We start from the raw sequence: 24,547 nt of genomic DNA, 5'->3' as shown, positions 1-24,547 counted from the left end.
CGGTGAAACCCCGTCTCTACTAAAAAAATACAAAAAACTAGCCGGGCGACGAGGCGGGCGCCTGTAGTCCCAGCTACTCGGGAGGCTGAGACAGGAGAATGGCGTGAACCCGGGAGGCGGAGCTTGCAGTGAGCTGAGATCTGGCCACCGCACTCCAGCCTGGGCGGCAGAGCAAGACTCCGTCTCAAAAAATAAATAAATAAATAAATAAATAAAATAAAATAAAATAAAAATAAGGGCCGGGCACGGTGGCTCAAGCCTGTAATCCCAGCACTTTGGGAGGCCGAGACGGGCAGATCATGAGGTCAGGAGTTCGAGACCATCCTGGCTAACACGGTGAAACCCCATCTCTACTAAAAAATACAAAAAGCTAGCCGGGCAAGATGGCTGGCGCCTGTAGTCCCAGCTACTCGGGAGGCTGAGGCAGGAGAATGGCGTAAACCCGGGAGGCGGAGCTTGCAGTGAGTTGAAATCTGGCCACTGCACTCCAGCCCGGGCGACAGAGCGGGACTCCATCTCAAAAGAATAAAATAAAATAAAATAAAAATAAAATTCATATGGTAAGGCAAAGGCAATAGCTCAAACAATTTTGGGGAAAAAAAGAGAAGAAAGTGGGAGGAGTCACCCTACCCAATTTTAAGAATATCTAGCTATAATAATCAAAAATGTAGTATGGGTAGATGAATAAACACTGACCAATGGAACAAAACAGGGAACTCCCACACTGAAGAAATTGCATATCCACTGGAAAACACAAACACACACACACACAAAGAAACCTCCTCAATCTCAACCTCATACCTTGTACAAAAATAACTTAAGATAGATCATATATTTAAATGTAAAACTATAAAACATTTTAGAAAAAACATAGCAGAAATCATCAGGACCTAGGTCTTGGTGAAGAGTTCTTAGAAATAGCACTAACAGCACGATCCATAAAAGAAAGAAAAATGGGTCGGGTGTGGTGGCTCATGCCTGTAATCCCAGCACTTTGGGAGGCTGAGGTGGATGGATCACTTGAGGTCAGGAGTTCAAGACCAGCCTGGCCAACATGGTGAAACCCCGTCTCCACTTAAAATACAAAAATTAGCCGGGAGTGGTGGCAAGTGCCTGTAATCCCAGCTACTTGGGAGGCTGAGGCAGGAGAATTGCTTGAACCCGGGAGGCGGAGGTTGCAGTGAGCAGAGATCGCGCCATTGCACTCCAGCCTGGGGCACAAGAGCAAGACTTCATCTGAAGAAGGAGGGGAAGGGGAAGGGGAAGGGGAGATGATAAACTGGACTTCATCAAAATTAAAAACTTTTGCTCTGCAAAAGGCTCTGTTAAGACAAAAAGATAAGTTATAGACTGGGAGAAAATATTCGCAAATCACCTGGCAAAGGACTTTAATCCAGAATATATAAAGAATTCTCAACACAATGGTTAAAAAAAACAATCCAATTATAAAATGGGCAAGAGGCATGCAGATACGTTTTACCAAAGATGACATATGGATGGCAAATAAGCACATGAAAACATGTTAAACATCATTAGCCATTACGGAAATGCAAACAAACAAAAGCCAGTATCGATACATCTCTATTAGAACAGTGAAAATAAAAACTAGTGCCAATCCTATATCCTGGCAAAAATGCAGAGGAACTGCATCCCTTATTGTTGGTAGGAATTTAAAATGAGGTACCAACTCTGGGAAATAGCTCGGCAGTTTCTTATAAAACTAAACATATACTTACCATATTATCCACCATCACACTCCAGGAAAATTATCCCAGAGAAATGAAAATTTATATGCACAAAAACTTATACACAAATGTTCATAGCAGCTTTATTTTTAATAGCCCAAAACTAGAAATAACTCAATGTCCTACAATAGATGAGTTAGCAGTTAGACAAACTGGTACATCCACAGCAATTTTTTAAAAAACGAAAAACTATCGGTACATATAGTAAAACTTGGATGGAATTCAAGAGCATCATACTGTGGAGAGGAAACCCATTCTCAAAAAGTTACATATGCTATGTTTGTATCACATATATATTATGCCATTCATAACTTCTTGAAATGACAAAATTACAGTGAAGATTAGTGGTTTCCAGAGGTTAGGGAGGGTGGTGAAAGGATGGGTGATAAGGTGTGACAATAAGTGGGTAGTACAAGGGTTCCTTTGTGGCAATGGAACACTTTTATATATTATGCTGGTGGTTAAAGTGCACAACTACACACACACACACACACACACAAACTGGTGAAACCTGAATAAGATCTGTAGTTAATAGTAATGTGACAGTCAGTGTTGGTTTCTTAGTTTTGACAAAGGTACCATGTTAACATTAAGATATTAACATAAGGGGAAACTGGATGAAGGGTATATAAAGAACTGTACTGTCTTTGTAACTTTTCTGTAAATCTAACATTATCCCAACATAAAAACATTTATTTTATAAAAGCAAAGAAAAAATTTTAATATGACACTATTACACATCAACCAGAATGGCTGAAATTACAGTGAAAATAGCAGGTAGGTAACATTAGCAATACTCTATTTTCTAGTAATTTCCTTTTTAAGCTTTATACCCAGCAGAAATGCATACATATGTTCAACAAGACAATTCTAGAATGTTCATAGCAGCTTTATTCATAATAGCCAAAACTGGAAACAGCCCAAATGCATAGTAACAGAATGAATATAGTATATTTATACAATGCAATACTGTATACAACAGTATGAATGAACAAACTACAACATGCAACATTACAGGTGAGTTGCATAGACATATTGTTGAGTCAAAGAAGCCAGACACAAGAGTACATAATATATTATTTCATTTATTTGACGTTGAAAAACAGGCAAAATAAATCTATGCTGTTGAATTAATAGATGATCCTTGGGATAGTGGTATAGTAACTGGAAGAGAACATGCATAGGGCTTCTGGAGTGCTGGTGATGTGCCAACTCTTAATTTCATATTGGTTTTTGCATGTGTTCACTGTGTGAAAAGTCACACCTGTAAACAATTTGTGTGATTTTCTGTATGTAAATTATACTTCAATAAAAAACTTACCAAAAAAGCAAACAAACACCAAGTGAGATACCACTATACATGCATTAAAAAGCCTAAAATTAAAAGGGATATCAATCAATACCAAGTGCCAGCAAGGATGTGGAACAAATGAAATGTTCATTTACAGATAGTGAGAATATAAATTAGTATAATCACTTTAGAAAAATGGTTGGCAACCTCTATTAAAGGTGAATATGCACATATTCTATGAACCAGCAATTCCACCCCATTATATACTCATCAGAAATATACACATACATGGTCTCAAAAGACGTGTACAGGAATGTTCATAGCAGTATTATCCCAAACTGAAAATAATCCAAATGTCCTTCAGTACTGCTGGAGCTTGTTAAGGTCAATTACAGCTCAGAATTGCAGTGAAGTTAACCTCCTTGGGGCATCCCCCAATCAATTGGAAACAGCAGCTAGTGGAAAAATATGTCAGCCTAATGTTTGGTCAGACAATTCTGGGAAGCATTATATATCCAACCTGCGTAACACTCTTCTATTGATTTTTCTTCTGTCTCTCTCTACCATCTTTCCCACTCCTGCATCCTGGAGCCAAACCCCAAATAAACTACTGTACTCAAGTTTTTTTCTCTGAAGATCTGCTCTCAGAGAAGCCCAAACTTCCATGATTCCATTTATATGTGGCTTCAAAACAAGTAAAACCTATCTATGGTGATACAAGTCAGAAGAGTGGCTAGGATAACCAGTGGTGGTAATGATGGGAGGGAGGTTTCTGGAGTGCTGGTTATGTTCCACATCCTGATCAGAGTGGTGTTTAAACAGGCATGTTTGGCCGGGCGCGGTGGCTCAAGCCTGTAATCCCAGCACTTTGGGAGGCCGAGACGGGCGGATCACGAGGTCAGGAGATCGAGACCATCCTGGCTAACACGGTGAAACCCCGTCTCTTGCAGTGAGCTGAGATCTGGCCACTGCACTCCAGTCCGGGCGACAGAGCGAGACTCCGCCTCAAAAAAAAAAAAAAAAAAAAAAAAAAAAAAAAGGCATGTTTACTTTGTAAATCTTCATCAAGCTGTATGTTAAAGATGTGTCCATTTTATAGTATATAAATGTTTTAACTTTAAAAATTAAGGAATGCAGGTGTTGCATGGTACAAGTGATTCCCACTAAGAAAAAAGTGGGCTTTGTAAAGGAAACTGAACTTAAAGGTATTGAAAGACAGATGAATAGCTGGGCGTGGTGGCTCACGCCTGTATTCCCAGCACTTTGGAAGGCCAAGGCGGGCGGATCACAAGGTCATGAGTTCGAGACCAGCCTGACCAACATGGTGAAACGCCGTCTCTGCTAAAAATACAAAAAAACAGCCGGGCGAGGTGGCAGGTGCCTGTAATCCCAGTTACTTGGGAGCCTGAGGCAGGAGAATTGCTTTAACCTGGGAGGCGGAGGTTGCAGAGAGCCAAGACCATGCCACTGGACTTCAACCTGGGCAACAGAGCAACACTCTGTCTCAAAAAAAAAAAAAAAGACAGATGAACTGCAATGGCCACACCTAACTTTTTTGGATAATGTTCCTCTCTCATCCTTGGCATGAGAGTACTGATTATGAATTACTGAGGGATTTGTTGGAGACTGACATTAGGAGAGGAATGTGAACTATTATAGTGAAAGTTGTAGTAGTAAAACTTACCCATAAGAATGCACCCATTTGAGACTGGCACAAGACATTACAACACTCCTCTAGGTATGTGGTGAATAGTTAGTTCTTCAGCTTTGCTTTGCATTTCTGCTGTTTGCAAGACTGCCTCACAGAGAGCCAGTCCTCCCCTTTTTCCTCTCCCTTTTCAATTTATTCATTCAACATATATTTGTTCTAGACACTGTGCTAACCACTAGGAATATATTAATCACAAGTAATAGATGTGGTCCCTGCTCTGAGTTTCATTCTAATTAAAAAAACAACATACAACCCACATTAATAACCATACAAATCAATGAGTAAGATTGTAGTACTACAAAGAAGAGATTCCCGGTTTTGACAGCCTATCGGCCTGGTTAAGAAAGAAAGGGTAGGCTTTCTGGAGGAAGTGACACAAGTTGAAATCTGAAAGATGAAAAGAAGTTAACTAGGGAACCAAATAGGTGAGGAGCATGAGTAGTAAGAGGAACAAAGTCCAGTGTGGTTGGAACAGAGAAAGTAAGAGGACATATAGTAGATGCTGGACAGATCAGCAAGGGTCAGGCTATCTCTGGCCTTGTCGACTGTGTTAAAAAGTTTTATTATCCTAAGGGCAAGTAATGCCAGAAATGGTTTTAATTCGAGAAGTGCCCTGATTATATGTGTTTTGAAATAAAAACAATATGGCTGTTGTATGAACAAGGGATAGGAAAAAGATAAAAGTGGATGAAGGGTAGACAGGAGGATACTGCAGTAAGTCAGGAGCAAGGTGATGGAAGCTTGGATTGGGATGGTAGCTGTCAAGATGGAGAGAAGTAAAACTATTCAAAAGATACTTAGAAGGCACATGGGGCACTAACAGTAGCTATAAAATATGATGTTCCATCTTTATTTCTAAACAGAACAAATACACTAATGCATTTTCTTAACCTTGGCTATTAGTCTTGAGTAGCACATTTCTTCCTAGGGAAAAAGTTATGTCACCAGATTGTACCTTAATTGTGGGTGGGATATTCAGAAGCTGCTAAGGACGAATGTGCTCAAGAAGAGAATTGAGCCGGGCATGGTGGCTCACGCCTGTAATCCCAGCACTTTGGGAGGCCGAGGCGGGCAGATCACAAGGTCAGGAGATCAAGACCACCCTGGCTAACACGGTGAAACCCCGTCTCTACTAAAAAATACAAAAAATTAGCCAGGCATGGTGGCGGGCGCCTGTAGTGCCAGCTACTCGGGAGGCTGAGGCAGGAGAATGGCGTGAACCCGGAAGGCAGAGCCTGCAGTGAGCCAAGATCGAGCCACTGCACTCCAGCCTGGGCAACAGAGCCAGACTGTCTCAAAAAAAAAAAAAAAAAGAAGAGAATTGAGAATTGCCTTCAAGTTGCAAAAGAAGGGGGGGCAAGGCTACAGAACCACCAATGAAGTATTAACACCCAAAAGGCATTTAAAGAAAGAGAAAATAGACAAGTGTACAAACAGAAGGGCAGGCAAGAGGCTGCCATCTGTGTGGGAAAAGTTTAAATAGGACTATTCAGATAAACCAAAGCTAGGACAACGCTTCCCAAGACCTACCGAGATTTCTGAAAAATGAGCCATTAAGACATTTGAATGAAGACTGCAGACTCCTCAGGAAGTGAGAAACTCTTGAGGAAAGATGTCTCTACACATTCAGGTAAGTGCTTAAAACAAGGCAGCATATACTTCACCGAGGAGTGCTGCCATATTCCTGATCCCCATGCTGGGGCAGTTGGTGAGGGAACAGCAGGGCCATTATGTTACAGGGACGATTGTATTCCCAGGTGAGAGGGGATAAAAGAGTGAACACTAAGGCTGTCTCCAGAGGTGGAGGGCTAACAGTGAGAAGGTAAAGCTGCTTAGATTTCCCCTGGGGAACTAGATTCCATCAAGGGCTACTCCTGCTTCTCAAGGCAAAGAGCTGTGTCACCACTAAAAGGAAAAATATTGAGGGTCAGCCCAGGATGGGGGCAGTGGCAGAGCAGATCACAGCATTTCCAGCATGTTTGAAAACAACTGTATTAGGCTGTTTTCACACCGCTGTATAAAACTTCCCCACGACTGGGTAATTTATAAAGGAGTTTTGTTTGACAGTTCTGCATGGCTGGGGAGGCCTCAGAAAACAAAATCGTGGCGGAGCGAAGCAGACACGTTTTACGTGGCAGCAGGCGAGACAGGGTTTGTGTAGGACGCGAAAGGGGAAGAGCCCCTCATAAAGATCTCATGAGAACTCTCACAAGAACAGCATGGGGGAAACTGCCCCCAAGATCCAGTCACCTCCCACCTTGTCCCTCCCTCAACATGGGGATGCGGATTATGAAGATTACAATTAAAGATGAGATTTTGGTGGAGAAACAGCCAAACCATATAAACAATTTTGTCAACTAGACCCCAGTGGCACCTGGGACCTTGGGACTGACCAAACTGGTGCTACAGAAGCTTTTCTGGAGAGTGGATATAAAGTTCTGGGGAAAAGGTAAGTTTGGGGGTGAATAAGGAAACTAATTTGAAGAACATTGTAGATCTGGGCAAAGTTGGGCTGGCAGCTGGCTCTAGCTGGTTATTTACCAGACTACCCTGTGGTTTGAGGTAATTTCCCCCAGGAGGGCCAACGGGGACTTTGAAGTAAGTATTCATGCCTCTTTAAAAACTTAGTATCCTTAAAACAGGGAAGGACAATAAATGCAGCAGACCAAGACATTATGGTCCATAGAAAGGTTAAGCTTGGATGGAAACTAGTAAAGCTGTTAACCAACGACCACACTAGAAATGGAGTCTGAGTCATTGAACTTGACAGGTGGATTCCTGGATCGAGAATTTTGGGGAGGGAAGGCTATGTCCCAAATTCATTGCAACTTCATTATTGTGGTTTGTGAGGGTCTGCAAAAGTGACTGAATCTTTGTCACTGGACCTCTTTCACATTAATGTCCCTGTGGGAAAGACCAAGTCTTTTTTTAGAACTCCTGCAATGTCACTGCCAGGTGCTCGTAATAGTCCATGGTAGGCATTAAGAGTACAAACTTTGGCTAGACACGGTGGCTATCTGTAATACCAGCACTTTGGGAGGCTGAGGTAGGTGGAGTTTGAGACCAGATTGACCAACACGGGGAACCCTATCTCTACTAAAAACACAAAAAACTAACCAGGCTTGGTGTTGAGTGCTACTCAGGGGGCTGAGGCAGGAAAATCACTTGAACCTGAGAGGTAGGGGTTGCAGTGAGCTGAGATTGTGCCATTGCACTCCAGCCTGGGTGTTAGAGCAAGACTCAAAAAAAAAAAAAAAAAAAAAAAAGTAGAAACTCATGAGCAGTTTTTCCAAGATATTTAGAAAAGTTTGTCTTCTGGGCCAGAAGAAATGGTTTAAGATACATGTTGTGGGTAGGACAAACTGTATTTTCTCTATATTCCTGCTTCACCTCTAAAGCCCAACAAAGTTGCATGAAATGGCAGACTTTCAGCTGTTAGCCAGGCACTTGTCAATATGCTCTTGAAACTGTTCAGTCTATGAATGACTCTAGTCCTCAGTAGTAGAATGAAGAGAAAAATGGCATGGTGATATTTTTTCCCTTTCGTTAACTTAGAGAGAAGTTGCTAGGATCTTAGTCTGTTACCTCTATTTGGGAAATAGTTTATCCAATTTCTAGGACTACAGACTATAGTTCAAAGACACCATTTCCTCTTCCAAGGTCCAAAACCCATGGAGTTAAGTCAGACTATATCAAATATTTGGCTCTACCATTTGTTTCAAGGGCATGTTTCTCCAAACTTTTACTTGAGTGCCTGTTGAAAACACAATCCAACATGCTTTCCTCTTCCTATCTGCATTTACCTTGGGTTTCAACTCCTTCCTATGAATCCGTCATTTGCATTCACCCCATTACTGTTCTCCCCTCTCTTCCTCTATGCTTTGTAGTTCTACTCACAAAACGTGTTAACTCCAATACTCTTTAAAGCAGCCCTGCTTTTCAAAATTGAGATTTAACTTGAAAGTCACTAATGCAAACACAAATTCTGCAGTTTTCTACTTTTACTTCCTGTCTCCTAACATTTGGAAAGCTTTTGTCTGGTCAGGTATGTCTATGTTCTCTTACTCTGCAGTTTAACTGGCTACATTTTTGCTTTATACCAAGTTCAAACACTAAAATTCTAGGTAGAGTGCCTCTTCCTAGTGTGAATGAGGTTCCTAAAGGTACTCAGACCATAATCCACATATTATATGTAACAATTAACTGGTTAATCATTTCTAAATAATACGTTTACTACTGTCAACTGGTTTTCTGGCCAGGGTACTTTTTCTTGGCTGCTTCTACATTCCTATGGAATGCATTTTCTTGGTCAATGTGATGTGAACTAGGGTCCAGAAACTGACACTCCATTTGACATCAGTGTAGCTGAATTCTCCTAATAAAAAGGTCAACTGTCAGTAGGAATGAGTATGTTTTCTGGTTTTCCCCTGAAATAAAATTGGTCAGTCAATGCTGACAGGCCAGGCATGTTCCTGAGCTGATCTCATTAAATATACACGATTTCTCTATCCTGCAACTACTTCCACAAGCACATTGTTTCATCAAGGTTATCTCAAAACACTAGTACTTGCCATATAGTATATCATCTGTTCTGTACTTTCTACATTATAGACTGGGTTTTGCTTCCCCTAACACTTGAGTAAAACATACTGCCAAGTTATAGTGGATTTGTATGTTGACACTTCAAGGTTCTCTTATGGCTTAAATGATGGTTACCTCTATTGTACTATTACATTCTTCCCAATCCTAATTTGACACCCGTTCATTTCCTTCCAATTTACCACCTTTGTGTTGCCATTTACATTACTTTCCTTTTCTATTACACCCCATTCCCTCTGAAAAAGAGCCTTTAAACCACTTAACAGGTACTCATCACACAGTCTTTGCAGGTCTTGCATGTTCGGGTAATATTAACATCAGAAGTGAAATCTAAGATGAGCCCTCTTTTTGAGAATCCCAAATTTAGAATCCATTCCTCACCCGACAGCTTTCAGTTAGCTCATCCCACTAAGACAACGGCAAATTATGAAGTATCCTAGGCAGAGGGCTCCAAAGTTTCCCAATTATACATTATGCAGCATCAGAAAAAAATGTTATTATGGATGTTTTATTCATCTACCTCGTCTCCTGCTTTCTAACCCTGAATGAAAACTGCATTCCTGACATTTTCTTAGATTTCATGGCATATTAAGAAACTTGTGTTCTGAATTTTATCTCAAATTGTTTTTACTTTTAAATCTTACTTCCAACTAGTGTAATCAGACTATCAATCTGAAATCCCTCAATTATTGAATCAGAAATCCCTCAATTATTAACTGACTGTCAGATCTAACCCCTTTACCTGCACCACCATGCCTACTATTCTGAATTTCTATTGAGTCAACTCAATTCTTACTTTGCAGGGCCCAGGGTTAAGTAATGTCACACTGACTAAAAGCATATCATCTGATAAATGGTCTTTAAAAACACTAGCTCCTTTCCCAAAAAGCCTGTACTTATCTGCATTGGATCAGATTTCAAAAAGCATTTTACCATATGGTATTTCAATCCCAGTATCTACTTGGCTACAGTTTTGGCCTAGGAACCTAAATGTCAACGTATTAAATGAGCACACCTGTGATTACAGAAAACCTAGAGTACTGTTGTCTTAAACACATGAGGATATTTAATCCACAGTAGCCTAAATCAGGAGTGTGAAACGACTTCCTCATCAACACAAACTAGATGTGTTAGTATTCCAACAATAAACCTACCATATGTATGTGTAGATTTTCAATGTGTGATCATGCTCTACAGCTATTTGCAAAAGTAATGGCGGCTAATTAAAAGTAATGGCAAAAGGCACAATTACTTTTGCACCAACCTAATATTAAGAAGTGCTTTCCACAGCTTCATTCAATATCTGCTTTCCTACAGAATTAAATGTATAGTTGGCCCTCCGTGTTCGTGGGTTTTGCACATGCAGATTCAGCCAACTATAGATCGAAAATACTAGGAAAGAAAAAACTTTAAAAAGTAATACAAATAAAAGTAGTTACAACTATTTACATACCATTTACATTTTATCAGGTATTTTAATGTAGCGATGATTTAAAGTATACAGGAGAATATGCATAGGTTACATACAAATACTATGCCATTCTATGTAAGGGACTTGAGCATCTGCAGATTGTGATATTCACAGCTAAATAGACTGCTCTGTGCAGGGACAGAGGCCCTACAGTGAAGTGAAAAGTAGACACTTGATTGTGGACTAATTTTTCCAGTATTTCCCAAAAACTTACAGCTAACAACATAATATTAAACATGTCTTATTAGCATCTTCTACATCTGACACTCTCTCCTAAGCATCCAGTTTATTTTCTAGTCATGGGTTACTTACTAAAAGTCTGTGTAACATGAGCTCACATCAGATCAGAAAACATCAAGTGGGTAGTATTTTTGACCGAATTGACATACAAAAGAAATTGCCTGTATCATGTATATGGGCTCCAAGGGTAGTTCATAGTTCAGCCTCTTCATTCTTTTCTACTTTTGTCACCTGATATAGAAAATGATCTATAAAATCCTTATAAATAAGACATGAGTTTTGCCTGTAATGTATAGGATGAAAAAAGGCCAGTGCTGCATGCTATGAAACAATAGCAACTTTATAGGGGAATCCAAGGTCTGTGTGCACAAAAATTATAAATGCCATTTTCTGCTGTGCTGGAAAAACTGAAGTTTAAAACACAAATCAACTAAGCCTTTCAAGGATGAGGTATCACAACACTGGCAGCTGTTTAATATACTCATTTTAAGTAAGACTGGATGCTAAAAAACCAATCACTGTAATTAATAAAGTTGAGGGAAAACACAAAGATCAGCTAATAGGGGTAAAAGATCATTTAGGGTAAAATAAATGTAACATTCTTTATGTTCTCAATCACCTGGGAAGGCAGACTGTGGAGTATCAGGAAATAAGAGTTTTCTTATTTTCAACATGGAGGTATACACTTCAGAATTCAGAAGGTAACTGAGGCTATAAATAGTAATTAAAAGAACAAAACAGAAGAAAGCAGGGGGAGTTCCACTGTCCAGCTGTTGCAATTTTCCTGAAATCTTGTTTTTGAGTCTCTCCTATTTAAGGACAAAACAATTTAGCACACAACAAAAACCTCAAAAAGGGTGCCAGTTGGACCACAAAGCACTGAACTTTCATTAGGATGTAAAAGCCATTTTGAAAAACGATCTCCACTGTATGTCAAGTTATTTCACTCCTCAATGCAACATGCAACTCAATGAAATATAATTTGAGTAGTGTTGTGTTGGTATGCATCATGATTATGATTCCAAGAAAAATGTATCTAGTACATTCTAGAGGTTTTGTGGAGGACGCTGTAAAACAAAGTTTGAAGTAAACAATAATAAAATACAAAAATAAAAAACCAGGGTTTTTTTTCTCCAAATTCCTGGTTTAATAAGGACTTGTTTATTTTGAGGAAAAAAGGTCCCAAACATCAGGCTGTTCACAAAAATAACCCACAGTATCAACTTTAGAAAACAAATCTTAAGACTATAACACTAATTATTTTTCTAGAGGATGCATTTGACATGCCAACTCTCATTCACAAAAATACATTGTTACATTTGTGTTGAACTGCCCCACACAGCACACTAATGTGGGGGTGTAACACACATACTTCTAACTCAAAGCTGCTTTCAGGAGCTACTCAACTAAATGAGATTGCCTTTGCAGTTAGGGAAGCAACTACTGAACTTATGTATGAATGAATAGAACTGTACTCCCTGCATAACAAGAGATTATTTTGGAGACAGTTGATAAAAACCATACATCCTTTTTATTGTTAAGTCATAAAGAGGTATCAAAATTAAAAGCAAAAATTACAGGGTAAGACTTAACAAAACTACTAGGAGCGTCAAAGGAAGTGAAAATGGGACTAGGCGCGGGGCAATATGAATTAATGAACATGGGAAGGACAAGGATGGGGAGAACAGTGAGCATGTGCTGAAGATACTAGGGGAGAGGATCTGGTGAAAAATTTGATCTTAGACAAGCGCCTAGGTAAAGAAATAATGGGATAAGATTTCTAAACCCCACTATGTGCTTAAGAGTCATCCTCGCCATTGGCGCTGTCTCTGTCATCCTCTCCTTCCTCAGCCTCTTTTTCATCATCCTTGATCAACTCCAGCTGTGAGAAACAGACACAAATAGGATGGAGTTAGAGGCACTCCATGTGTCCCTGAGCCCCCCTCCACCACCTTTTTCTTTCCTTTCCCGTGGTTTTCACCTGGTCATCCCCCCGATCTTCATTATCATCATCATCCAGTAGGTCCCCCTCCTCAGCAGAGTCATCTGCACCCCCCTCAGACTCCATCTTCACATTAGTCTCATCTTTCTTCACGGAGCTGCTGCTCTGCTCCTCTTCTGACTTATCGTTCTTCATCTCTACTGGGGATGAGAAGGACAAGTCTGTCTAGGGGCAGTAATGTCCACAGGATGTAGACAATCCCCACTAAGGATCACAGAACTGCAGCACAAATCTACATCCTCCCACACAAATACCCTTCCCAATTCACACTCCCCAAGTTTCATATTACATTGCCTTATATTCCACTATTCCAACATATACTTTCAAGTGCCTTACGTAACTAACCCAACTATATACTCAACAAGCAGAAAACCCATTTACCTGCTTGTTTGCTCTGTTCCTTTTCAATTTTTTCCAGGTTTTCCAGGAGAGAATCCACTTTTTGTTTTATCTGGGTCAACTCCTTCTTAATGGCCTGAAGGTCATCTCCTTTCACTTTAACATAAACAAAATAATGGATTAAAATCAAATGTACAGAAGATATGAGTTAGCAAATACACTGGCACTAGACTACACCAGGAGCAACCAGGAAGAAACAGAGCCAGTACAGATTTCCCTGTAATAAAGGCCCTTGGTTCTACTATAAAGCACTTCCCGTAATTTTTTTTTTTTTTTAAATATCTTTTAGACCTGGGCTATCGCTACATTGCCCAGTTCTGGAGTGCAGTGACTATTCACAGGTATGATCACAGTAAACTCCTGGTCTCATGCAATCCTCCCACCACAGTCTAAATCCCCAGGGTCTTAGCCTCCCCCTAAGCATCTGGGGCTACAGGCATAAGCCACTGCATCAGACCTTCTGTTATGTTTTACTGCCTTTCATATTTCCAGTTACAGGAGTTCAATACACAAAAGTTAAAAAATCAGGCCGGGCGCGGTGGCTCAAGCCTGTAATCCCAGCACTTTGGGAGGCCGGGACGGGCGGATCGCGAGGTCAGGAGATCGAGACCATCCTGGCTAACACGGTGAAACCCCGTCTCTACTAAAAACTACAAAAAACTAGCCGGGCGACGTGGCGGTGCCTGTAGTCCCAGCTACCCGGGAGGCTGAGACAGGAGAATGGCGTGAACCCGGGAGGCGGAGCTTGCAGTGAGCTGAGATCCGGCCACAGCACTCCAGCCTGGGTGACAGAGCAAGACTCCGTCTCAAAAAAAAAAAAAAAAAAAAAAAAATTAAAAAAAAAAAAAAAAAAAAAAAGTTAAAAAATCAACATACTGAACACTATCTGAATTTTAGTTTTTAAATAACCCACAAAAAAAACCCTCAGAAACTTAACACACACCTCAACTACATAAAGTCAAATGACATCTTTCAAATCACCTAGCTGTTGCAGTCTAGAATTGGCCACTCAGTCACAATCTTGTCTCCTCCATTATTTTGGATTTTTAAAATTATTTTTCTTGAGATGGAGTTCGCTCTTGTCACCCAGGCTGGAATGCAATGGCACAATCTCGGCTCACTGCAACCTCTGCCTCCTGGGTAAAAGTGATTCTCCTGCCTCAGCCTCCCAATTAGCTAGGATAACATGCATGCACCACCATCCCTGGCTAATGTTTTGTATTTTCAGTAGAAATGGGGTTCCTCCACGTTGGACAGGCTGGTCTCGAACTCCCGACCTCAGGTGATCCGCCCGCTGGGCCTCCCAAAGTGGTGGGATTACAGGCATGAGCCACCACGCAGCTGGCCTCTTCCATTATTTTGAATACAGGAAGTTATGTGGCACAACAATATTTTAACTGCATTAACTTCCCTATTTCAAAACACAAGAGATACCATAATCACAAAATGAAATAATACATACACTTTCCAGACTTGGAAGATCCCCGCTGTCCACTCTTAGAATTGAAGCCACTTTTGCCCCTTCGTGAGGTGTTTCCTGATACACGCTGGCGTTTCGAGGGCACTACAGCGCGAGCAATAGGAGGAGGAGGAGGTACACGTGCTGGGTAACTGTACATCCTATTGGGTAAAAGGAAAATGGAATTCATTCAAACCTAACATTATCTCAGCACAATTCAACATACCTTATGATAAATAATCAACGAATATTGTCTCTCAGTCATTTCTTTTTATTAAATTTCATTAAGAAGGCCAGCAAAAATCTCCATAGTGGGGTTTAGAAATCTTATCCTATTATTTCTTTACCTAGGCATATAAAATAGTTTTAATACTGCAGCAACTTTTCCTTAAGAAAAACATACATATCAAATTATATGGTTGGCTGGCCTTTAGCACTGGATATAAATGGTTTCTCTGTACTAGTGGAAGTATTATCAGGGTATTTATTATAATGAATAGCCTTTGTTTGGATCTTCTTCTTTTCATATATACATTACAAAAAACAATTCACGTAAGGTCAAATACTCTTAAAAAGGTTCCAATTAAAAGGGTATGTAAACAGTGGTATTTAGCATTAGCGAAATCTGATTATTTTCACCCACAGAAGCACAGAAGTTATTACAACTAGTGATAAAAGGCTGAACCACATAAAATTTCAGATCTATAAAATCAGGGCAATTTCATGTAACTGAGGGAATCATAGCAAAATGTGTTGACTGAGTATAAATACTACTGGTATAAAATATCTCATATAAAAACAGGCAGTATCATTTCTAACTAAATTTACGCTTAATTCCAACAGGGCAGAGACCACTGTCTATCTTGTTCACTATTTACCTGTGTCTAAATTCACTGGCCAGTACACACTTAGCACTCAATAAATACTGGTTGTTCAACTAACTGATGTTTCTATTAGAAATCTTAATTTCAAATGTCTTATAATAATAAATTTAGTACCCCAGTGATTGATAAAGATACTCAAAAGCAGTAGCTTGGTACACTTACATTTGTAAAGAGAAAATTCAAAACAGAACAAAATACTTCTTACATGGACATCAGTTCTAAACTTTCTACATTCCACATTATCATTTCCATTGTGGCAACATATGAAAAAGTCCTTTAATTCTACAAGCTTTTAAAAAATGCAACTAACTTAATGCAAAGGCCCAGGTACTCTACAAAAATACACCTACCAACTGCTCTGCCTAACTCCAAAGATTTCTTAAAAAATAAATGATATAATCAAGAACTTTAAAAATTTTATCATTTTTGTCATGATACTCCCTCTTATACATATACAATGGTGGCAAGTTATTCTGAGTTGTAGTATCTCCAATCTTCCTGTAGTGAAAATATTTACAAGTCTCATTGCTAATTCTCTCCTCTGTTAACCTAAAGTGTTTTCCACACTACATCAACAAAGTAATGTTTAATCTTGTCCCAAGAGTGGCTATAGACAGGAACATTTTCCTAAATTAAAAAAGAGCAAGGAAAGCTGAGGTGGAAGACTGGTTGAGCCCAGGAGGTGAGAGAACCATGACTGCTCCACTGCACTTGAACCTGGGGAACAGAGCAACACTGTCTCAAAAGGAAAAAAAAAAAAAGTTGGCATTTCCCCTAAGTATGGTTAATCTGTTAGTTTACTCCATTCATGGGAATTAACACACACACAAAAAATACTAACTTTTTATTATCACTACTCCTTTCCCATTTTGACATAAAACTTTGCTCTTGACCAAAATATTTCAAAGTATGATACAGAAACTATAAAATATCAATGTTCAGAAACTGATACCCTTTGTGTGAGATAACACTTGCACAAATTGCGTAGTAACAATTTCTGGAGGTAAATCAAAATGAGTTATCTGTATCCATGGGCATTAAACTAAGCTTAAGCCCCAGTCCAATGGATATAAATGTCTAATCTACTTCCTAAGCCACTAACCTTCACCGGCACCCGCATCTAAACCAATGAGCTAGCTACCTAGTTCCCTACTGTCACTGGAATTTCCTTTTAAAACCTACTATTTCATCTGACCATAACCAAAATGAAGCAAGTAATACAGTTTTGTTCTGAATCTATGTAACAATCCCATGAACACAATTAGGAGTCAAATTCTCTACTTTTCTGAAGAAAAATATTTCACAATATTTCAGCCAGTAGGGCTTAAAGGGCTTTTAGTTACACAGAATACTGCTCAGGCAGAAATGGACTCTCATTCACATTTGAGGAAGTAGTCCTTGCCTTGAAAAATGTTGAGGATAAGTGTGAAAATAGAAAAAAAAACATACATAGTGTGACAACCTTTAAGTTAAAAGGGATATATGTTAAGAAGCTCAGTATGACTACTTCAAGCACCAGCTAAAAATTAACTAGAAATTCTCACTGAGAAAGCTATACAATAGGCAACAATAGCTGCTGATTATTTACTGATTAAGCCTAGGCAGTTTAAAATCTTTTACCAGGGGAAAAAGAATTAATTCTAGGAGAATTATAACTGCACCCATAATCAAACTCGATGGTAAGTGTTGGTATAAAATCAAGTCAGATTAAAAGTAATTAACTACCTCTTGAAAGAAATTAAAACACTCTAGAGACATTAATTACCTGAACAGATTAAGACAAAACACAGCCGGGCGCGGTGGCTCAAGCCTGTAATCCCAGCAATTTGGGAGGCCGAGACAGGCGGATCACAAGGTCAGGAGATCGAGACCATCCTGGCTAATACTGTGAAACCCCGTCTCCACTAAAAAATACAAAAAAACTAGCCGGGTGAGGCGGCGGGAGCCTGTAGTCCCAGCTACTTGGGAGGCTGGCGGAGCTTGCAGTGAGCTGAGATCTGGCCACTGCACTCAGCCTGGGCAACAGAGCGAGACTCCACCTCAAAAAAACAAACAAACAAACAAAAGACAAAACACACCAGCCAGGCATGGAGACTCATGCCTGTAACCCCAACATTTTGGAAGGTGGAGGCAGGCAGATTACGAGGCCAGGAGTTCAAGACCCGCCTGAACAACATGATGAAACCCCATCTGTACCAAAAATACCAAAATTAGCTGGGCGTGCTGGCACACACCTGTAATTCTAGCTAATCAAGAGGGCTCAGGCAGGAGAACTGCTTGAACCCGGAAGGCAGAGGTTGCAGTAAGCTGAGATCATGCCATTGTACTCCAGCCTCAGTGACAGAGCAAGACTCCCTTTTAAAAAAAGAAAAAAAAGAAAAAACACACCAGCTAGATGCAGTGGCACACCTGTAATCCCAGCTACTCAGGAGGCTTGAACAGAGGAAGGAAGCAGAGGGGGTTGCAGACAGCCACTGTGCTCCAGCCTGGGAGACAGAGTAAAAGCTTTTATCTCCCCTACCAGAAAAAAAAGAATGTCTACCCCAATCTCCAAATGTAAAAGCATTACAAGACACATACTAAGAAAAGGTTTTCAGAGAGAAGATTCTTAAATCAAAATTCTGACCGTAAGACATTAGCTGCAACACAGTGACATTTCCTGGGCCTCAAAAACCTGACTAATAATACATGTCAACACTATACCAGAGTAGAAAAAATTAGAAGTTAATCTATTAATAAAGCTATCATTTGGTGCATGGACTTACTTAATGGACCACAGCTGGTTCTCATCTTAAAAATGTCAACAGATTTTGCCGGACAGGGTGGCTGACACTTGTAATCCCAGCACTCTGGGAGGTTAAGGCGGGCTGCTCATTTGAGGCCAGGAGATGGAGACAGGCCTGACCAACGTGGTGAAACCCAGTGTCTACTAAAAATACAAAAACTTAGCCAGGTGTGGTGGCACACTCCTGTAATCTCAGGTACTGAGGGGGCTGAGGGACAAGAATCGCTTGAACCTAAGAGGTGGAGGTCGTAATGAGTCAAGATCGCACCACTGCACTCCAGCGTGGATTACAGAGTTAAGACTCCGTCTCAAAACAAAAATTAAGAGAACCAAAGGAGCCGTTTTTTTCCATTCTAGCTCCAGTAAATACTAGTTAAATGAACTACCAATTGATGATAGACATCTGCCTCAAACTCTTAACTGTGTAGATAAAAAGAAACACCGATATAAAAGTTTAATATAGGTTTACATTACAATTTAAATAAAAATACGTCAAACCTGTGACCCAGAATACAATCTATTCATAACGTAGTTGATTCTTGCTTTTGTGCTTAAAAATAAAATCAACCAGCAAAATTTCTGTACCTTGTGTTTTATTTCTAAACTGAAATAGATGATTTCTAATGTTATTTGCAAGTACTTCACCACAAACATCTGTCTTCGTTAGTCTAGCACCAGTTTACCCGGATACTATCAACTGCAAGCACCAGTCATTTAAAATATAAAATGATTAAACTGTAAACCAGTATCTCATTTGCTCACCACTGGAGCTATACAAGGTATTCACCACATGGGGAAACTCTAACATAATTTTTAAAGAAAATATAATTCTGGTAATTAAGGGGGAAAAAATGGAAACAGGTTATTACCACATTATTGGGTTAGCCTTGTCCAAAGATCACTGATACGGGTTGGGGAACACCACATACATCCCTACTACCAAAGAATAGGTAGCAATAGCTCCTATATTGAGCCAATGGCATCAATCAATAATTGGTTCTGTAATATTCTATCAGAAAGAATTACAGACATTAGTATTTAGGGATATTTTTGCAAATTCTAAGTTATTTGACTGAAAATGGCTCCACTGACTGACAACTTGGAAACAGAGAAGAAAAAATACATTAAATGTACATACTTATTTTAAGAGGAATAAAATTTGACATCTTAAAATATGCAAGATAGCATATTAAGGGAAAAAGTGGTTTCATTAGGAAACTATCTTAACACAAAACCAGACAATTTGAAAATGCACCTGAAAACTGAGTCAAAAAGAATCTAGTCTGTAACATGCAGGTTGCTTGAGTCCTAGATCAATCCTCAATTCAGAAATTTGACTGGATTGAAGACTGTTTTAAGAAAGGGGAAAAAAAAAATCCCTGGCTTTTGCTTCTGTATATGGCCTCAGCCTCCTAAGTAGCTTGGATTACAGGTACACGAAAATTACCAAAACAAGCCAAATTAGGTTTTGTAATTTTTCTAGAGATGGGGTTTCACCATGTTAGCCATGCTGGTCGTGAACTCCACCAGTCTCAACCTCCCAAAGTGCTGCAATTACAGGCATGAGCCACCGTGCACAGTACCAAAGAATTTTAACATTACTCATTTGTCGTGATATTCAACAATACACATACTCCCACATGTCAGTGTCAATGTTCACCGAAGATAAAATTTTAAACCAATAGTGTGGTGCAATTTTTATTTTTTAAACAACTGAAATTTAGGCTAGGTGTAGTAGTTCATGCCTTTAATCCTAGCACTTTCGGAGGCAGAGGCAGACAGATTGCCTGAGGTCAGGAGTTAAAGAGACCAGCCTGGTCAACACGGCGAAACCCAGTTTCTACTAAAATACAAAAAAATCAGCAGGGTGTGTGGCATGCACCTATAGTCTCAACTACTCAGGGGGCTGAGGCACGAGAACTGCTTGAACCTGGGAGGCAGAGGTTGCAGTGAGCTGAGATCGCACTACTGCATTCCAGCCTGTGAGACAAAGCGAAACTCTGTCTCAAAAAAAAACTGAAATTGAGTCACATGCAGTGGCTCTGTGTAATCCCAGCACTTTGGAAGGCCAAGGCAGGCAGACTGCTTGAGCCCAGGAGATCAAGACCAGCCTGTGAGACAAACAAAAAAAAAAATTGCATTGGCTTATGCCCGTAATCCCAGCACTTTGAAGGCCGAGGCAGGCCGATCATGACGTCAGGAGTTCAAGACCAGCCTGGCCAACATGGTGAAACCCCATCTCTACAAAAATACCAAAATTAGCTGGGTATGGTGGCATGTGCCTGTAATCACAGCTGCTTGGGAGGCTGAGGCAGGAGAATCACTTGAACCCAAGAGGAGGAGGCTGCAGTGAGCCAAGACCGCGCCACTGCACTCCAGCCTGGCGACAGAGTGAAGCATTTACAAGGAAGGAAAGGAGGAAGGGAGGAAGGAAGGGAGGAAAGAAAAAGAAAAAAGAAAAGAAAAAAAATTAAGTATTTTAAAATTAAAAAAAGCTGAAATTACATAACAGTATTTTGAAGAACATAAGCCCATTGATTCCTTTATTCTCATTCCTTTATTCTCATTTTATCAAGATAGAAGAGTAAAATACAATAAAATAAATTACAAAAATAAAATACAGTAAAATAAAATACAAAAAAAATCCTTACAATAAAATTGCTTTCAAGGAACAGATATGATTGCTAGGGAACAGAGTGAAGGAAAAGTGGTTGAAGACAAAGGTGGGGAGAGAATTGGGAACTACTTCTATCTTGGTTATAGTGATGGTTATATGACTATGCATTTTGTAAATCAAATCTGATGCAGGAATTATACACCAAAAGGGTGACTTTTATTGTATGTTTTCTATGCTGACTCCAATTTACCTTTCCATTCACTTGAAATATCTGTGTAAGATTTCTGCCTTTACCAGTACCTACCTTTGTCAAAGGTCACCAATGACACTGCTAATTCAAAAAGACATTTTCTAAATTCTTCCACTATTAATGACATCTGACAGAGCTCGTCTGCCTTTCAACTCTTTTGACATATATTCATACAGCTTCCAAGATACTTCATGCTTCTGTGTTTTGTCCTATTTTTCATTTTGGCATTTTCAATCTCCTTTGCTCATTTTTTCCTTATCACCACATTCTTTAAAGGTCACAGTACCCCCAGAATCTCTTTTCTGTTTCCACTCATCCAGTATTGTGGTTTTATAAACTCTAAGCAGATGACTCCCTTATAACCATATAAACAACTGCTTAATCTCTTTCCAAATGGATCAACTTTAACATGTCCACAACTGATCTATGATATTTGCTTCTCACCTTAGGTCCTCCCAATCACTGTCACTGTAAATTCCATAATTCCAGTTGTCCAGACAAAAACGCGGGCTACATCTTTGATTCCTCTCTCAGGCCTCACAACACAAGCAAATTTCTCAGCATCACCTTCAAAATCCATCTGCTTTTCATCACTCCCATTGCCATTTCTGTGGTCCCACCAAAAATCACTGCTTCTCTGGTGGATAAATCTAACAGCCACCTATTATCTTTCTCAATAAGAGTGATCTTGTTAAAATATGACTAAGACCCTCCCATTCTCTTCACAAAGCCCTCTAATAGCTTCCCATCTCATTCAAAGTAAAAGCTAAAGACATTATGCCTTATGCCACCACGCCCAGCTAATTTTTTGTATTTTTGGTAGAAATGGAGTTTCACCATGTTAGCCAGGCTGGTCTCGAACTCCTGACCCTCAGGTGATCCACCCGCCTCGGCCTCTCAAAGTGCTAGGATTACAGACGTGAGCCACCCCTCCCACTCCCAGCCTCTATTTCTTATTATAGTATTCCTGCTATATACAATGCCTCACAGCAGGATCATAACAAATTAATAAATGAAGTTCCCAACTGGCTTCTAGGAAATAATAGTCCATAAATCACACAATCAACAACGTGTAACAAACCAAACTCTATCTATGTAATAGCTGAAAAGCCAGAGGATTGCTGTTTTGATTTTCTAGCTTGATAAAGACCAAGGGAGAGGATTTCCCAATGAGAATCAGATAAAAGTTGAATATCATAGTTTACAAAAAAATTGAATATATTTTCAAGGTTTTTTTTTAAATCAGCTATTGGCCAGGCCCAGTGGCTAATACCAGGAGTTTGAGACCAGCCTGGGCAACATGGTGAAACCCCGTCTCTACTAAAAATACAAAAAAAAAAAAAAAAGTCAAGTGTAGTGGTGGACCTGTATTCCAGGAACTCAGAGGAGGATGATCCTTTGAAACTGGGAGGTAAAGGGTGTAGTGTCAGATATTGTACTCAGAGTCTTGTTTCCAGAATATATAACAAATCCTATACAAAAATCGGCAAAGCATCTGAACACATTTGTGGAAGAGTAAACAAATGGCTGGGCCAGGGGCAGTGGCTCACACCTGTAATCCGAGCACTTTGGGAGGCCAAGGCAGGCAGATCACCAGGTCAGGAGATGGAGAGCATCCTGGCAAACACGGTGAAACCGCGTCTCTACTTAAAAATACAAAAAAATGAGCCAGGCGTGGTGGCGGGTGCCTGTAGTCTCAGCTATTCGGGAGGCTGAGGCAGGAAGAATGGTGTGAACTCAGAAGACAGCTTGAGATTGTGCCACTGCACTCCAGCTTGGGTGACAGAGGGAGACTTGGTTTCAAAAAAACAAGGGAGGGAGCTGGAAAGCACATGAAAAGACATTCAATATTTTAGAAGAAAATGCAATTAAATTCTGACTTAGATACCACTACACTCTAGAATGGATAAAAGCCAAGAGACAGATATGAATGTAAGTGGAGGAACTGGAACCTTCCACATGACTGATGAGAATGTAAAAGGGTACAGCCACTTTTGGTAAACAGTTTGGCTGTTGGTCAAGCTGACCATATAATCACCATACAACTCAGCACTTCTCATAGGTACACATACTTAAAAGAAATGAAAACACATGACCATACAAAAATTTGCATACCAACCTCCATAGCAGATTCTCTTTTCTTTTATTTTTCTTTTTTTGAGACAAAGTCTCGCTCTGTCGCCCAGGCTGGAGTGCAGTAGCGTGATCTCAGCTCACTGCAAGCTCCGTCTTTCCAGGTTCATGCCATTCTCCTGCCTCAGCCTCACCAGTAGCTGGGACTACAGGTGCCTGCCACAAGGCCTGGCTAATTTTTTGTTTTTAGTAGAGACGGGGTTTCACCGTGTTAGCCAGGATGGTCTCGACCTCCTGACCTCGTGATCTGCCCATCCCGGGCCTCCCAAAGTGCTGGGATTACAGGCGGGCGCCACCATGCCTGGCCACAGCAGCATTTTCAAAGATGTACCAAAAACCTCAAATGTCCATCAACTAACTAAAGAATAAACAAAATGCAGTAACCATAAAAGGAAAGGAAGTACTGATACATGGTACAACATGGATGAACCATGAAAATATTCTAAGAGGACAAAGCCAGTCACAAGACACATATTGTACAATTCCATTTATATGAATGCCCCAAACAGGCAAATCCGTACAGAAATAATTTATTTGCAGTGTGATAGAATGTTCTAAAATTAGATCATGTTCCTAACTGCACAACTCTGAATTTACTAAAGTGAACTGTATACTTTAAATGGATGAATCTTCTGGTATATGAATTAAATCTCAATAACGCTAAATTAAGGAAAGAAAAAGCAACACTAGTTGGGCATGATGGCTCAAGCCTGTAATCCCAGCACTTTGGGAGGCTGAGGCAGCCGGATCTCTAGGTCAGGTGTTCGAGACCAGCCCGGCCAACCAAAAACCCCGTCTCTACTAAAGAGTCGGGCGTGGTGGTGTGTGCCTGTCATCCCAGCTACTCGGGAAGCTGAGGCAGGAGAATTGCTTGAACCCAGGAGGCAGAGGTTGCAGTGAGCTGAGATCGCACCACTGCACTCCAGTCTGGGCAATAGGGTGAGACTCCATCTCAAAAAGA

At 40.1% G+C, this 24,547-nt stretch overlaps 1 protein-coding gene and 1 pseudogene across 14 annotated transcripts in view; both read right to left on the bottom strand.

The window, feature by feature from the left end:
* The window catches only part of LOC108516127 (cytoskeleton-associated protein 2-like), a 78,660-nt pseudogene extending 69,015 nt beyond the window's left edge, over positions 1–9,645 (bottom strand).
* A 1,162-nt stretch (positions 9,646–10,807) lies between these two features.
* Positions 10,808–24,547, bottom strand: part of HNRNPC (heterogeneous nuclear ribonucleoprotein C) — a 61,928-nt gene continuing 48,188 nt past the window's right edge. For 10 of the 14 annotated variants that reach the window (XM_017853481.1, XM_017853490.1, XM_017853484.1 and 7 more), the window contains 4 exons: positions 14,921–15,078; positions 13,441–13,554; positions 13,039–13,199; positions 12,155–12,939 (listed from right to left, as the gene is read on the bottom strand). In XM_017853481.1, coding sequence (XP_017708970.1) covers positions 12,856–12,939; positions 13,039–13,199; positions 13,441–13,554; positions 14,921–15,078 — 517 coding nt within the window. In that variant the 3' untranslated portion in view covers positions 12,155–12,855. Of the gene's footprint in view, positions 12,940–13,038; positions 13,200–13,440; positions 13,555–14,920; positions 15,079–24,547 lie in introns of all 14 variants that reach the window. The other 4 variants (XM_017853488.1, XM_017853495.1, XM_017853489.1 and 1 more) reach the window with 1 other exon arrangement.

The sequence above is a fragment of the Rhinopithecus bieti genome, unplaced genomic scaffold (genome assembly GCF_001698545.2).
Source record: "Rhinopithecus bieti isolate Rb0 unplaced genomic scaffold, ASM169854v2 scaffold_34943, whole genome shotgun sequence".
Taxonomy (NCBI): Eukaryota; Metazoa; Chordata; class Mammalia; order Primates; family Cercopithecidae; genus Rhinopithecus; species Rhinopithecus bieti.
This window is presented reverse-complemented; position numbering and strand designations above follow the sequence as displayed.